The 15,933-nt window shown below is 39.1% G+C and overlaps 1 protein-coding gene across 2 annotated transcripts in view; it reads right to left on the reverse strand.

The window, feature by feature from the left end:
• Window positions 1-286: 286 nt before the first annotated feature.
• Window positions 287-15,933, reverse strand: part of LOC137298884 (CD63 antigen-like) — a 93,612-nt gene continuing 77,965 nt past the window's right edge. Inside the window, exons 2-8 of one of the 2 annotated variants that reach the window (XM_067831237.1) lie at window positions 9,993-10,062; window positions 6,303-6,491; window positions 5,348-5,422; window positions 3,525-3,620; window positions 2,573-2,710; window positions 1,895-1,978; window positions 287-1,343 (exon numbers count right to left, since the gene is read on the reverse strand). In XM_067831237.1, the coding sequence (XP_067687338.1) occupies window positions 1,278-1,343; window positions 1,895-1,978; window positions 2,573-2,710; window positions 3,525-3,620; window positions 5,348-5,422; window positions 6,303-6,491; window positions 9,993-10,052 (708 nt within the window). In that variant the 5' untranslated portion in view covers window positions 10,053-10,062 and the 3' untranslated portion in view covers window positions 287-1,277. Of the gene's footprint in view, window positions 1,344-1,894; window positions 1,979-2,572; window positions 2,711-3,524; window positions 3,621-5,347; window positions 5,423-6,302; window positions 6,492-9,992; window positions 10,413-15,933 lie in introns of those variants that run through there. The other variant, XM_067831236.1, reaches the window with a different exon arrangement.

A 15,933-nucleotide genomic window follows, 5' to 3' on the forward strand; every position in this document is an offset into this window, starting at 1 on the left:
TGGATTTCATCCTTAAGGCAGCTTACTGATTCATGCAATGCCGTAAGTTCCCATCTCTTAATAAGAACTCCTTGTAAACAGCAGAAAGCTTGTCCACTTGCGACACAAAATGTGCAGTAGTTTTATGCAATTTTCACGTTTACCTGGTGATATTTTAATTGTGTCAGCTAAAAGTGCAAACAACAGGCAAGCCAGCTGATTTGTGTACCTATCCATCCAAACATGACTACAAAACAGCTCAAAGTAAAACAGATTCCTTGCCATCTCAGTAAAAACATAGTACCAATTCACATAAAGATTTTTTATTTCAACATTATACATTTTTGTATGAGCAAGAAAAAACCCTACCAAGTGACATTTGTACAGAATGAGTATACACAAAATAGAATTTCCAGACGGTAACTAAGACAATGAACCAGAGAAATATACAAATCTATATCGAATTGCTGGAAAACATGGATTATATAAAAATTAACCATGAATAACAATGAAGCAAACCTTGAAACCACAGATTAGATTGAAAGTATTACAATGTGGTCAACACGACAGCGGAACTTGGAGATCGAGGAGATATATGTAGTGATTCATCCACAACAATGACTAGTTCATACGCCCTACTGATTTGGTTCATTTTCAGCATTTTTTTCTCAAAATCATTGTCCCGTCACGTAAAAGTTATCTGTTATTGCAAGGTTATATGATAACAACTTTAACAAGATTGCTACTTGAACTTCGAAAAAAACATTGTAACCATGACAACCAGGATGTGCTGCAGAAGTCCCATAAAAATAGATGCAGCAATCAAGGAAATTCATATAAACTCTTAAATGAAGGAGATTTGAGCGTTAATCCCATAACGTGACTAACATGTGATGAGAATTTAAATAACTTAGATCAGATCCCATAGGTTTCATCGCACTCTTTCCAAATGTCTGCAGGGTGATGTGAACATGATTTTTGTGAAAAACATCTCACATCTCATCTTAGCCAAGTTAAGTCAGTAGATGACAATATGTACAGTATAAACAGGACAGCAAAATCTAGCCTACACAGACAAACTTTTAGTCAGGACTGAACATACAGCAGACAATTACAAGATGAAAATGGGATTTTTTTCTGTTGGTCACTAAATGCTGTCTTCAGGATCAAGCTTGGAATCCTCTTCTCTTCATGGATTCTCTCACAAGATGGAGCAATGTTAGAAAAATATTCAGATGTTACAGTCTGCTACAATCCAATCTTTGCAACAGCAACTTGAATAACTTTTTCGTGACATGTTACACGACCTCATACTCCTTCTTGATAGCCTTTCCTAGACAGCATGCCAAACAGATTCCGAAAATCTGAAACAGTGAATTCCATCGGTAAATTTCATGTGATGTCCTGGTATGTCTGGCATTAAGATGACGTTTAGACTAGTAACTGACAAGGGCAATATTCCATCTACATGGCCTTAGTCTGTACATAATTGAGTCTTGACTATAATATCCAGTGATCAACAACATGAGCACTGACCTCTGTAACAGGGTTACAATATCATGTCAATCAAGTTAGTGAACATGACCACCCAATCCTTTCAGTTGCCTCTTGCATAAGTGAGTTAGGTTTTATGCCGCACTCAAAATATTCCAGTCTGTAAATAATTGAGTCTGGACCAGACAATCCAAGGATCCACATTATAAGCATTGACCTATGTAATTGAGAACCGCTGATATGTCTTAACGAAGTCAGCTTGTCTAACTCCCCCCACCCTCTTTGTTGCTTCTTTCAACAAGCATAGGTTTCTGAAGAACATTTCTCTCCTAGATCTTCAGAGGTCCTTAAACATGTGCGGTCAGCTTGACCTAGAAATTCAACCTATGAGACACTACAGTTCAGTTTGTCATAAAGTTACCTGAATGAAGGCGAGGCCAAGTCCGATTCCACCAAGCAAGATGACATTCTTTTTCAGCCAGTCAATAATGCCCTCCTTGCATGACTGAAAGGAGACAACAGTGATAAACACATGTGGCAGTCAAACATAGGCTATACAGGCCTAAGACGCAGCACTCTAAACTTGGCAGATCTATATGTTGAGCAAGTTACGAATTGATTATTTTCAAACAATGGGATACCAAAGTTGGGATTTTTTAAATATTTTTTTTAAAAAAAGAAATGTTCTAGGTGGCTGTGTTTTTAACACACAGATCTGACTGTGTATCTAATATGAAAGAGTAATTTAGTAAGAGTAACAGTAATTTTTTTCTAATATTTTAAAAAATGTGTAGTAGGATGTTTGGTACTGAGCTGAATCTGACGCCTTACAAACATACATTTTACAGTTTCTTTATTGCCTTATAACAAATAGCAACATCAGCTTTAAATGTACGACTGTAGTTGTCCCATATGACCAGTACCTTTAACGAGTCAGTGAGTGAATATGGTTTTATGACTCTTAGGAAATATCACCCATATCATCAGCCCCTTTAATGAGTGAGTTAATATGGTTTTGCCACTCTTTTCAGCATTAACATCCATATCACCAGCTCTTTTAAGCTTATCAGTTATGCTTTGAACTACTAGTACCACTTACTTTAGTGTAAATCCCTTCTGTGTTGTTGAATGACCGAGCGTCACAGTCTGTGGAACCAATGCTCTTGCAACATGACTCTGGTGGCCGGGGCAGGATTCCCTCCCAGCTGGTGTAGTTGTCAGCTCCACAGCAGTCAAACTGAAACATGGAATCAAGGTCAGCTATAGACACAGGGATTGTTACTAACTACTGCCTAAAGCAGGGGACTGAAGGTACTGGGGGGTCCTGGGGATCAGTGGCAGGTGAGCATGGGGCAGCCATGGCATGGGTATGGGGAATGGGGTCAAAGACTTGAACATGGATGTCTGAGAGGCATAGCCATAGGTGCCTGAGGCATAACAACAGGTGCACCAACATGAGGACCCAAGTCATAAACACAGGGATACAAGGCCTAAACAAGGGCCCAAGTCATAAACATGAGGGCCCCAGGCCCCATCAACATGAGGATCCAAGGCATAAACACAAGCGGTCCGTGGCATAAATATGAAGCCTCAAGGCATAAACACGAGGGCCCAAGGCATAAACAAGACAGCCCAAGGCATAAACAAGTCTGCAAAAGGCATGAGCAAGAGGATTCAAGGCGGTAACAGGAGGGTTCCAGGCCATTTGTCAATGTTACAGACATACACACAGTGCTGCCAACAAACTCAAATTCGCACATCATACCCATGTACAGAAATCAAAATTGATTTTTCAGCGAGAGAAGCAAACACTTAACCACAAGGCTACCAAACCACACCTCTCTATTCTGAGGTAGCGATACAGCCCAACAGCAGATCCAATTCATACTGCATCTACTGAACATGTCAATTGTTATGCATACTATCAAAAATACTATTGGCATCTATTGAAAATTTAGCAAGGAGCCATGTTTATGCTGGTAGACATGCATGTTATAAGCATAGCCTTATTAATTTCTCTACTTGGTGGTCTGTGATGAAAAATGTCTCACCGTCCGCTGGATGAAATTCCATCCCTCCTTTACGTCCGATGAATTAAGGTATTTGTGTTGAGCCTCTTCCATTTTTTGTACTGCTGTGCTTTCAATCTGAAACAAAACCACTCTCTTACAAAGCTGCATTCCAATTTCAGATATAACAAGAACTTTGTCATTTTGCTAACAACCCTTATCATACAAAGCAATACCCATATTCATCTCACTTTATCAAGATATGCTGGATTCATGCTTTTGATGGGTTTAAAAAATTGCCTTGTGACGATTTCAACGTCAGTGAATATTCCTGTGCTCTTGGTTTTTCATGACAGGTGGCATCCATATGGGCAAGGACTGTTAAAATTCACTTGCAGAATTCATAACCCAATATTCATAAAATGCATTAAATTCAGCTCACAATCGATTCCACTGCAGGCCTAGTTGCAAGCCTCTTGAAGCATGCATGCTTGAGGAACGCACCTCCTCTATAGCCTTAACCTGTTTCAACTCGGCAATGCTCCCAATGTTTGTTTGTTGTTATCGCATTCAGACATTTTTAGCTTTGTGGTGGCAACTTGCAAATAATCAAATCTGGACCAGACAATCCCTTGCTCAGCAACAGACATTTCTCACAATTGGGATATGATGACATGTGTCAACAAAGTTAATGATCCTGAACATTCAATCTCATTAATCAACTCTTAAAACATGAATAGGTTGCACATACAGAATAACTTTCCTTTTCAGAGACAGTGTTTGGACATTTTCTGTGTCCCTTTGGTCATGTTAATAAATTTTGTTACATCGGTTGTCAATTTTATGCATATAGCATTTTGTGTCCTGTAAATCCCTGCTTACACTGCTCATCATACGATGCTGATGTCATATTTGTGAAAGATTCATAAACTAGTCTGAGCACAATTACATGAAACTGTTTGATAGGCTTTTGGCTTAAGTTCAATATAGTGAGAGAAACAAATAAGAGGCCACAGGAAATTTCAAGCGTTCCTTCATAATTTTCCAGTTTTCATCACCACAGCACTATTTAAAGTTGCTGAGGAAAATATTAAAGAAATGCACAGGTTTTCCTGTCATCCTTATTTGTTTCTCTCGGCAAATAGCTATGGACACAATTCATGGATAAAATCTTTCATACCATTGAATATAAGGCATTTATAGACATTTCAGTAAAGATCCTTATGGTGTTGTTGAGCTTATTATTCCAAGCATCCAGTCTCGACAACATTTTAAAGATCTTTGTTTGATTTTCATAACTTTTTAATTTGGTCAAAAAGCATACACCATTTTATACTTCAGGCTTAGGAAAGCATGTGATTGACAAATCTACAGATTATTTTAATAAGTTGGTGAGTGGATGAGTCTAGTTTTATGCCACACTCAACAATATTCCAGCCATATGGCGGTTGTCTGTAAATAATCAAGACTGGACCAGACAATCAAGTGATCAACAGCATGAGCATCAATCTTCGCAATTGGGAATTGATGACATGTGTCAACCAAGTCAGCAAGCCTGACCACCCGATCCCATTAGGTGTCTCTTACAACAACAATAGTTGCCTTTTATGGCAAGCAGGGGTTGCTGAAGACCTAATCTGTCCAGGATCTTCAAAGGTCACTAATAAACAACAAAATACTGAAACTGAACGTCAGAGAGGATGAAGTTGTATCAGCTCATGTTTTTCTATCCTCCACTATCACAACATGAAACATAATCAGCCTCCCAGACATTATATTTATGTTACATTTTCATGATCATCAAACCTTCAACCTGATGTAGTCAAATTATTACACAACTTTTATCCTCCAAATCAGTGACTTACCTGGTCTCTGAGAACGAATCCAGCAATTCCTCCACCAATCTCAAGGATGAAAATAACGACTAACATACCAGCAAACTGGAAGACAAACAAACAGCTTGTTATACAAATATTAACAACACTACACTCACTAACATCCAGACTAGATTTTTCTGGGTTCTTTAAATATTTGTGAGCTTTACATACTTCATGGAAGGCCCCAGTATTTTGTTCATATGATGATATAATATATGTAACCAGGTAACAGAAAATGAGAAAGTTTGATTTTTTAGCAAAATTCCAGCAATATTACTGCAGGGCACATCACATATGGGCTTCACACATTGTATCCTGTGGGAATAAATGAAAGGTTGGGGTAGCCCAGCGGTGAAGCGTTCACTCATTATGTCAAGCACCTGGGTTTGATTTCCCTCATGGGTACAATGTGTGGAGCCCATTTCTCATGTCCAATGCTGTGATATAGCTAGAATATAGCTAAAAGTGGTGTTAAACCATTCTCACTCTACCATGCCTTAATTTTGAGTAAGCATTTGTTAAACACTGTCACCTCTTAGTCTTGGGGCTGCCTAGCAATATAGATCAATGAGACTGACAACTGTTAACAAAACATTGATCTATTATTGATAAATATCAGACATAACTTTGAGCAAAAAATGCTCAGATTTTACCCTACTGGCGAGCAGTGACACATTTCAGTATGTATTACAAACAAAACAGCATCTTCAACATAATTTAGAAGCATATCGCCAGTAAAGACGTAACTTTGAATATTGAGACAGAAAACTTTGGGGTTTTTCCTGTCAAAAATGCTAACATACAGTCTTATTGATGACAATCTTCACATTGATAAACATATTAAAAAATTTCTATGACAATATTTCCTGCTACTGATTTATTTTAACCTAAGCAAACCCTGAGACTCTCCATGACAGAGAGCCCAAAGCAGTGCCATACTTACTGTCATAATACAACAGTGGTTCTCCCTCCATGCTCCCAGACATCCAAAGGCAGCAATGAGGAAGATAATCACGCCAACAAATATGAGAAGGATACCAGGTCCATTGTATTGACTGCCGAAAATGGAGGCTACATCATGTAGCTGTGTCTGGACATAGGCACCAGCACCAATCAGTGCACAACCAACAATCTGAAATCAGGAAACACAAGGATAGAAATTTGGGTTTTATGGACTGCAACAGGGTACTAATAAACTTGTTCATATGTGTTTATAGGAATCTAACTGTAACACACCCACATTTAACCTCCCCATATTTTGATATCAAGTAACAGTGTGAATTTTTACATCAATTTCCAGTGAAAATTAACAATTTTAAGGTCAACGATATGTTTCACAATAAGAAATAAAAGTATCTATATAATTATCATTCCATATCGTCACAGCTCCATTTGACATCACAGAGTACTAATACTTGTTAGAAATTTACTACCGCAACTTTCCATGTGGTTACTGAGGAAACCATCCTTATATCATTGAAAAGTTTTTGATTGGCATTTAGAAGTGACAAAAAAGGGCCAAAGATTTATGGATGTCAATATCTGTATTATCGTACTCCTTCACCATGTTCACCAAGTGATGGTAATAAAACGATTTTTGTAAACATTGTGTTCACATCACTGAAGTTGACTGCACTAACTTTTCACCCTTTCCCATTGTGCCAGTTTGGTCCGAGATATTTAAGCAAAGTTAATTGACGTCATTAATGCTTTGCTGGTATGTTGTTTGATAAAGCACTCAGCAGTATTGCAGTTTTATTGAGGTGGTTTGTAAACAATTGAAACGGGACAAAACAATCAACAGCATGAACATCGATCAAATGTAATATCATGGCACGCGTCAACCAAGTCAGCAAGACTGACCATCCAATCCTCTTAGTCATCTCTTACAAGAAGTATAGGTTGCTGAAAACCAGTTACAAACCAGATTTCATGGGTCTATAATCAATGCATCCATCAGGACATTAAACAATGCTGCATGTACAAAATTCCAAATCAGCACTATTGCTCAATTACTTGAGCTAAAAAAGAGACTAAACAGTGTTAAAACACCCAGGAAATGACCCCTCATGGATATGCAAACATTAGGAGGCTTTAATTTTGAACTATTTCTCAAGTATAATCCAATTAGAACTGACTGTAGCTAACAGAATGTAAACAGGAAACATAAGGCTTTCAAGTAGGACTAGCTACAATATGTTGACTTTCTATGTCTGTGTGGCAATGACCCACTTTGGATTCCATAGTTCTTAATATATGTACTCATGGAAAAGGGAACACCTGCAAGCACAAGCGTTCCTTTATTCCTGTGTTTCATCACAGGCTTTGTACAGCACTGTGGCTGAAATTCTGAAAATATATAGGAACATTAGTACTTTCATGTGCTCCCTTCATGTGTATATCACAATTAGGGGAACCTCAGCATAATTACTGTCACCAGTCCAATAAAATCAACCCAGCTGTGTGTATTGCTTATAATCCTCAGCTTTTGACATTCATCCAATCTGATCAATATTGATTGTTGCAAGATGTTTCACTGATCATATCTTGTTATACATGGAGACTAGCAGTTCATTGTAAACCTTTACCGTATTCTAAAGCTTGAATAAACCAGCACTTTGTCTTAGCTAACTGTATCAATGACGGTACAACTGTAAAGCAGTAGATCTGGGTTGATAATTGGTAAATTTGCTTGTTGCTTGTAAATTTAAGTTTTACTGCAACTTTTACATTAAAATGTTGTTGCATCAACTGATTAAAATTATTTAATTGTTGATTTGTTAATTCACTTGCAATGTAGTTAAGACTTCAAAATGAGAGGAGTTCCAAACTTCAACCGTTCATCAACCCTTACCAACGGCCATACATATGCCATCAGACATAATCCTCATGTATTTCTGCATGACTGATGTGCAAGCACCTGATCAGCCTTAGATGTCCTGTTGTGTATACATATCAGGCTTCCCTGGTCTATTGTAAGAATGTACTTCATTACTCTATGTGCCACCTTCACTACCCTGAACATTGCTTACTAATGCTGTCCTAATGAAAAATCTAGAAAGTTATACCCCTCCTACATTTGTTGGTTTCACACTAATTTTCGACTCATCGTGTGCATGCACGGTGTATATAAATATCCAGTGGTCATACTCCAGTCTGTTCCTATGCATTACCAAGTGTAAACACACTCTAAAGAAAACAAAAATCAAAACAAATAAACTGTTTCATGTCGAACAAAAGTGATTTTAATTCATTTACTAGTCAAAGACCAGGATCAGCTAATTAAATAGCATAAATTTATGTGAATAAGTTTTAATAATAACACATCTCCCTATCACAATGTTCACTGTCCTTCTTGCACATCCCTTTCTCACAATTGAAAAACACAAGCTTTGTACGCTGTTGCAAACAAAACGAAATATCAATTATTGAAAAGCATAGGCAAATTGATGCATGTACACAGCTACGAGCACTCGTGACACGTAAATAATCTTCATATAAGCTTTTATTTGCAGTATCGATACACACGCACAACCAAACCGGAATTTGACCAGTGGATCTGTACATGCGCATGTGCACTGCGAGTTGGAAAGTAATGTGAAACCACTGAATTGGATCTTACTCAGACCAACATCATGTAAAATATCCCAAAGAATTTATCCACTCCAAACACACAAAACACCTTTACACACAAAAGTAACTTTCATCCACCCCCAAATTGAATGACAAATATGAATGACTGAATCAAGGGTTGGGCTGAACACTAAATTATAGGGTAACACTAACAGAAACCTAGCTCAACTTCAACAAAGCAACGAACAAGGAAGTTGAAACTACATTGTATCAAATTCGGAAAGACTTTTGCTCGTTTCCCCTCTTAAATTTCATTCTAGTCAAATCATACCTGGATATATATTCTTCACCTGATAACATTAAGTTTGGCCACATTGTATCTCAACATACAGAAAGACTTTTCAATATGAAGCAATGTTTCCTCATTGTTAAAATTTAGGACAGATCCAACCCTAAAATCGCAAGTAAACCTTTAACCTGTCAGCTGGTTAATAAAATTGAAAAGTGGACTCGGTTTAGCTTTAAAATGATGTATTGAGAACTACATTATTCATCCCCGTGTTCTAAAAATATATTGTGTGTCGATTCGCCTGCCTCATCGTCACCCTCACTGCCACATCAACACGATAATAAGCCTCACTATTTTATTCCCTTTGGAACGATATGTCGCACTATACTTCCTTGAATTCACAATGAAAGCTGCCACTAAAATCTGTTCGCTTCGGGATACAAGGCATTAGTCTAAAATCTAACCATAAAATTCCAAGCTGTCAAATAAAATCGAAAATTCTTTCACCGGTCAAGGGTCACGCCGCTGCTTATTTACACTCCAAATATTTAGAGTATCGTTGAAGCTGTTTGTTTTTCAGCTCCATGGAACAAAGACAATTTACAATCTTTATTTCAAATGTATCCACAGATGACTAGATCTATTTCAAAACGTCCAAGGCCACATTATGATGTAAACAGTGCCACTGTAGTAAGACTGCGCTGCGAATTCAAACTGGCTTCACCAATTCTAACATATTCGAGTGTTTAATGTCAAACTTGCTGTACTTACCACAAAAATGATGTTGAACACCATAAGAAGAATTTTCACAACTTTCATTCCACCCTCCATGGCTGGACTTAGATGTTTCCTATCTATAAATTAAAACAACGATCTTCTGCCTTCCCTTCTCTGTCCCTCGCGCCACCAAGCACCTGACTGTCCAGAATATTTTCCTCCGCGCAGACAAAGTAATCCCGGGATAGCCTGGAAAATAAGTCCTCCGAAAGTCAGCCTGTTCGGCGCTGTTTGTGCTGTAGCAATTTATCCGAAATGGTTTCTATTGAAATATGCACGTGCACTACGACGTATCTCTACTTAAGACTGACTGATAACGGAAAATTCGAGACCTTATACATAATGAAATGCTCACGTGGTCCGCACGTCACACGCTGTGTCACAGTCACATGAGCTGAATGACAGTGTGTTCATGGTCACTGTAATTACAAAATACTTTGACAACTAACTGAAAATCACAGTTCTGTTGGGAAATGTTATTATTTGAAAGGCGGTGATGACAATGGTCAATATTTTTTAAGAAAAACGTAACATCAAATGTATAAGTATAATTGAGTGTTTACAGCGACTGGGCTGTTGCCATGTCTATGATTTTATATTTTGATAATGTGTTTCGATATTGCCATTTTCTGTAAATGGCAGTGTTTGCACTTTCGTCCAGAGAAAATATTATTTCTTAGAGATGCCTGTCGTTCACTCATCACAACAGATCGTCTTTGATTATTGTTTGAAAACATTTCCATACATGTGATTTAATGATTACGTCCCACATATTAATCTATTTATAACACATTACACATACACCACACCAAGCCGTCCGTTATGCCCTTCTGGTCATGCTTAATTTATTTATATCAGTTAAGTCATATAAACGGGACCAGTGACGTCACAGGCTGTCGCCTTTCAAAGAGCCATGTACATACAGACTGCCTGTGTTTTGTACCATTCATTGCGGTCATGAGATGAGCATTAAAAGGTTCCTATTGTTCTTGAAGTAGAATCTGTTCACGTGAGGAATAAACATAGACCCTTTCACAAACTAGATGGACCAGTGAAGATAAGAACTCGTTTAGTTTTGATCTTCAGCGGGGAGACTATAGTTGTAGATTATCCCTGTCTTCAGTAACCCACCCACGCTTGTCGAAAGCAGTAACTGTACGGAATCGGGTCCTGACTTGGTTGACACATGTCATCTTATCCCAATTGCCTGGAACGATGCCCATGTTGTTGATCACTTGATTGTGTGGCGTAGACTCGATTATTTACAGACCGGTGCCACATAAAAAGCTGGAATATTGCTGAGTGCGGTGTTAAACAATCTACCAAACAAGGTACAGTAGGTTACATCATCTTACGCCAATATTCGTTTCTTTTAATGTTTTAGTCACTGAAAAAAGGTAAAAAGGTTGTAATGAGGAAAATTATACAGGTTGAAAATTAATCTGAATTTATTTAATTGAGTTGAGTTAGTATGTTTTCACGCCGCTTTTAGCAATATTTTGACAATAAATAATTCGGGGTGGACACCAGAAATGGGCTTCAAAATCTATTATCTTACCTCACACATAAACGTCGTTTTCTGATTGGTGCTCTTCTGTTATTTTCAATGTACCCACTTACACGCGACGTACATTGCAATATACCCGCTGCCAATAGCAATTCATTCAGTTCTTCGTGGTAGTTACTTTTTCACATCTCGAATAACATTAAATGACGCATGATGCACAGACATTGCAGATGTTTTGCGAATGGAAATCGATGAACGGGATATAACTCTAAATCTGTTTTCCTTGTGTCGTCTGCACAACCAAGCGATGACTACGAAAACATGGCGACTTTACTAAGACATCACCTACGGGAAAAACAGTATGATGCAAGATTTGAATCGTTTGATTCACACAGGTTGGCTGAAGTGTACGATCCGATACCCATTCTTCGAACATTTCAAACTTAACATCAAGGTGTTTGGTAAGATAAATACGTTGTTCACTGGTCTCTCGGGAGATATACCGATGTTTGTTTATCTTCAACTCGCCAATGGCCCCCTTGTGATCAGTAAACAACTTGCAATAAAAAATTCAATGAACCCCAAATGGTGGTCCGAAAGCCTGAGTGGGTAGTTATTGTTGAACGCCGCACCAGCAATTTTGCAGCTATTCTTGGCAAAGTCTGAAAGAGGTAATCCTCTTAGGAGAGAACTCCGCTCTGGTACCCAACCCAAACTTGGTGAGTTGAAGATGGAGACTAGGAATGACCGGAAAATCGGTTCTGGGATTCGAACCACAAAACTTTCTAGTCAGAAGTGGGACGCCCTGTAGACTTGAACAAAGAGGTTAACCGCATCAACAAGATGGCATTTGTAAAGATCATGGTGTCATCTGTGGGATGACTCCACGCAGTGCTACAGCTATACATCACCCTGTCAGTTTGACAGGGGACCGACCATAATGATGATGGTGAAGCATGCGGATAGTTCCCTCACTTCATATATTTGTCGAATGAGTTCGAATCCCAGCTCTCCCTGCGCGATTCTGTTCCCTTGCTCTCGTGTCAGCGAGTTTGGGGAAGAGGTCCCAGGACCGTGCGTTCGAAATAACTGTCGACCCGTCAAAATCCGGGTTAAAAGTTATCCTCAGTACCCGATTATTTACAGTTAGCTGGAATGTTGCAGAGCTGACTCGCTGGATATATTTATCACGAAGTAACCACGGACAGTAAAATGGTGACTGTGAATGAGTGGTATTTTAGGCCTCGGTTAAGTTTGTTAGCGTGTTGACTGAATGTGAAAGCGAAGCCCACACATGTGTGAGTGAGTATGGTTTTAATCCCATTTTTCAACACTATTCCAGTGATCTCACGAAGGGTTGACATCAGAAACGGGCTGCACACAATGTACCCATGTGGGGAATCGAACCCGTGTCTTCAGCATGACGAGCAAATACTTTAACCACCTGGCTGTCCAACGCCCCCTAATTCAGTGCAGGTGAACAAGATTGGGCAATACACACTGTCTGACTCTTGTCAGATAAGATTATTGCAATCTGTCACATCCGCCCTCCACCGCAGCCATTCAGGAGCCAATGATATGCAGTGCAAAACTGAGTTTGCATATTGTTCGAGGACTAAAATTACTATTGATTGGTGTGAAACGTTGATATATTTCATACTACATATTCCGAAAGACATTAAAAAGTATGTTTTGAGAAAAGAAAGTCAAATATATCTTAGATGATTGAAAAGTCATGTCTGCACTTTAGTCGCAACCCTAAAAAAATTGCTCAATCACAGAACAAGGTTTTCGGAAACTTGCACAAACAGCAAGAGATTCTCGTGAAACAGCTTGGTTAAACGCAACGCTAGATAGTGAAAAGGACTATAGCTCTAAAACATATGAACCGTGACTGTCAGCCACGAGCCTGCAGGCAGTAGATGTGATTAACTGTAACAGCACAACGACCAGCCGGCTGAAATTTGTGACTGACATGTAACTGTTCAAAGCTGCACACCGATAGAGTGGGAGAGCTTCCTGTTCCTAAATTGAATATTGAAAATGATATGAACAAATCTGAGCTACACCTTTTTGTCTTTTTACTCACTGACATACCCGCTCACTCGCACTCAACTTTTGAACTCACAGGGAACCCATCCACTCAATCGCTCGTAAGCAGCCCCTTTCCACTCAATCATCTACGCACCCACCCTTCCGCTCAATCACTTAAGCAACCACCCATTCTCACAACCACCCATCAATCCACACAACCACTTAAGCACTGGTCCATCCAATCACTTAAGCACTAATCCATCCACACAACCACTTAAGCACTGGTCCATCCAATCACTTAAGCACCCACCCATCGACTCAGTCGCGTAAGCGTACATCCATCCACTCAATCGCGTAAACACCCATCCATCCACACAATCACTTAAGCATCTATCCATCCAGACAATCACGTAAGCACTTTACGGCTCTACGACTCACTCGCTCAGCCAATCATTTACTGCCACAACCCGTGAAGGCCCGGATTAGGCTATTGCCCTTCAGTAACCCATGTTTGTTGTACGAAGCGACAAATGAGATCGGGTGGTCAGGCTCGCTGACTTTGTTGACACATGTCATCGCATCCCATTTGCGTAGATCGATGGTTATGCTGTTGATCACTGGATTGTCTGGTCCAGGCTCGATTGTATAAGGACCGCCTCCACATAGCTGGAATAGTGCTGAGTGCGGTGGACACTCGCTCAGCTATACAAATTCCACCACTCAGTCACGCACGCACGCACGCACGCACGCACGCACGCACGCACTCACACACACAAACGACGACGCTTTGCGGACAAACTGCTCCCAAGAGCTACATTTAGGTACAATGTCTCGACGATATAGCACAGCTTTATCTCCTTGAACACGGACTCTTGCCAACCAGAAAACACAAGTACCTTGTATCGCCGACCCATATACCGCGATCAAGGACAAGTTTGCATTAGGGTGTTTTGTGTTATCAACAATGCAGCCTTTAAAGCAGACAGTGTTAACTTGGCGAGGTGATAAATGCACGGATGCGAGCACATTGCTTTCAGTGTAATTTGTATATATTGGAAACTAGCATGTAAGATGTTAGCGGATAACACATTTCCGCTAGTGGCCTGTTAGTTTTTGCTGTATATTGAGGTACCCTATTGAAGTGGAGAGGTTTATATCAGTCTGTGTGTGTCACCGACGGGAATAGGTTGGAATTTGTCCCCAGCCTTTCCGTGACTTAATGAAAATGATGGTCTGGCACAGCGATTTGGCGTGTTGCGGATTACCGTTAGACGATATTAATAGTTACTCATAATATTGATCACTTGAATGTCAGGTCCATAAAACAGAACAGAAGTTTATTCTTGTAAATCATACAGAATGGTATAGAGAACATACAGTCGTTTATAAATACAGTAACACATGGTGAGATATACTGGTTACAAATTTTAGAATGACTTAGATCAGTTTTAGCAAAAAGTGGGTTATTTAATTAGGAATGGGTTATAATCTGATTTCACGAGTGAGATAAGTTTGTCCATGTGTGGGTTATCACAGTGAGTGAGTGAGTTTAGTTTTACGCCACACTCAGCAATATTACAGCTATATGGCGGCGGTCTGTAAATAATCGAGTCTGGACCAGACAATCCAGTGATCAACAACATGAGCATCGATCTGCGCTATTGGGAACCGATGACATTCGTCAACCAAGTCAGCGAGCCTGACCACCCGATCCCGTTAGTCGCCTCTTACGACAAGCAGAGTCGCCTTTTATGGCAAGCATGGGTTGTTGAAGGCCTATTCTAGCCCGGACCTTCACGGGTCGTGGGCTATTACAAATATAAGTAAGGGCTATCTTCTTGCATTCAACATTAAGATGTTTACATGATAAAATAACACGAAATTCGTCACTAATAACACTATTTGTACAAATTGTACATGTTCTATTTTCTACATTAACATTAAACCATCGTCCCGTTTCACTGGGCTATGTATGATTAGAAGTTTAGAATTATGATTAGAATTTTGTAACCAAATACTAAATTTTGATGGAAGGTCTAAAAGATAAGGTTCTAGAGAGAGTGGGGTTTTATATGAATTATGATATTTTCCTTTAAATGAATTTTGAGCATCTGCATACCATGATTGTTTGAACTGGTCAATTAATACAATTTTGACATGATGTTTCAACCACTGGATGCGGTGGAACTTTTGAGACTGTCAAAAATAAAAGAGTCCGAAATTTTTAAGAATATTTCTAACTACTTTCAGTTGGTCGAAATCAGCATTCTGGACAGATGATCTAAATTTCATAATGTTATAAAGAATCACAGAAAATTTACTAGTTTCAGTTTCAGTGCGCCAGTAACTGATGATTTTTACTTTTATAACGACCTATAGCTTTGCTGTTGCATT

The sequence above is a fragment of the Haliotis asinina genome, chromosome 10, assembly GCF_037392515.1.
Source record: "Haliotis asinina isolate JCU_RB_2024 chromosome 10, JCU_Hal_asi_v2, whole genome shotgun sequence".
Taxonomy (NCBI): Eukaryota; Metazoa; Mollusca; class Gastropoda; order Lepetellida; family Haliotidae; genus Haliotis; species Haliotis asinina.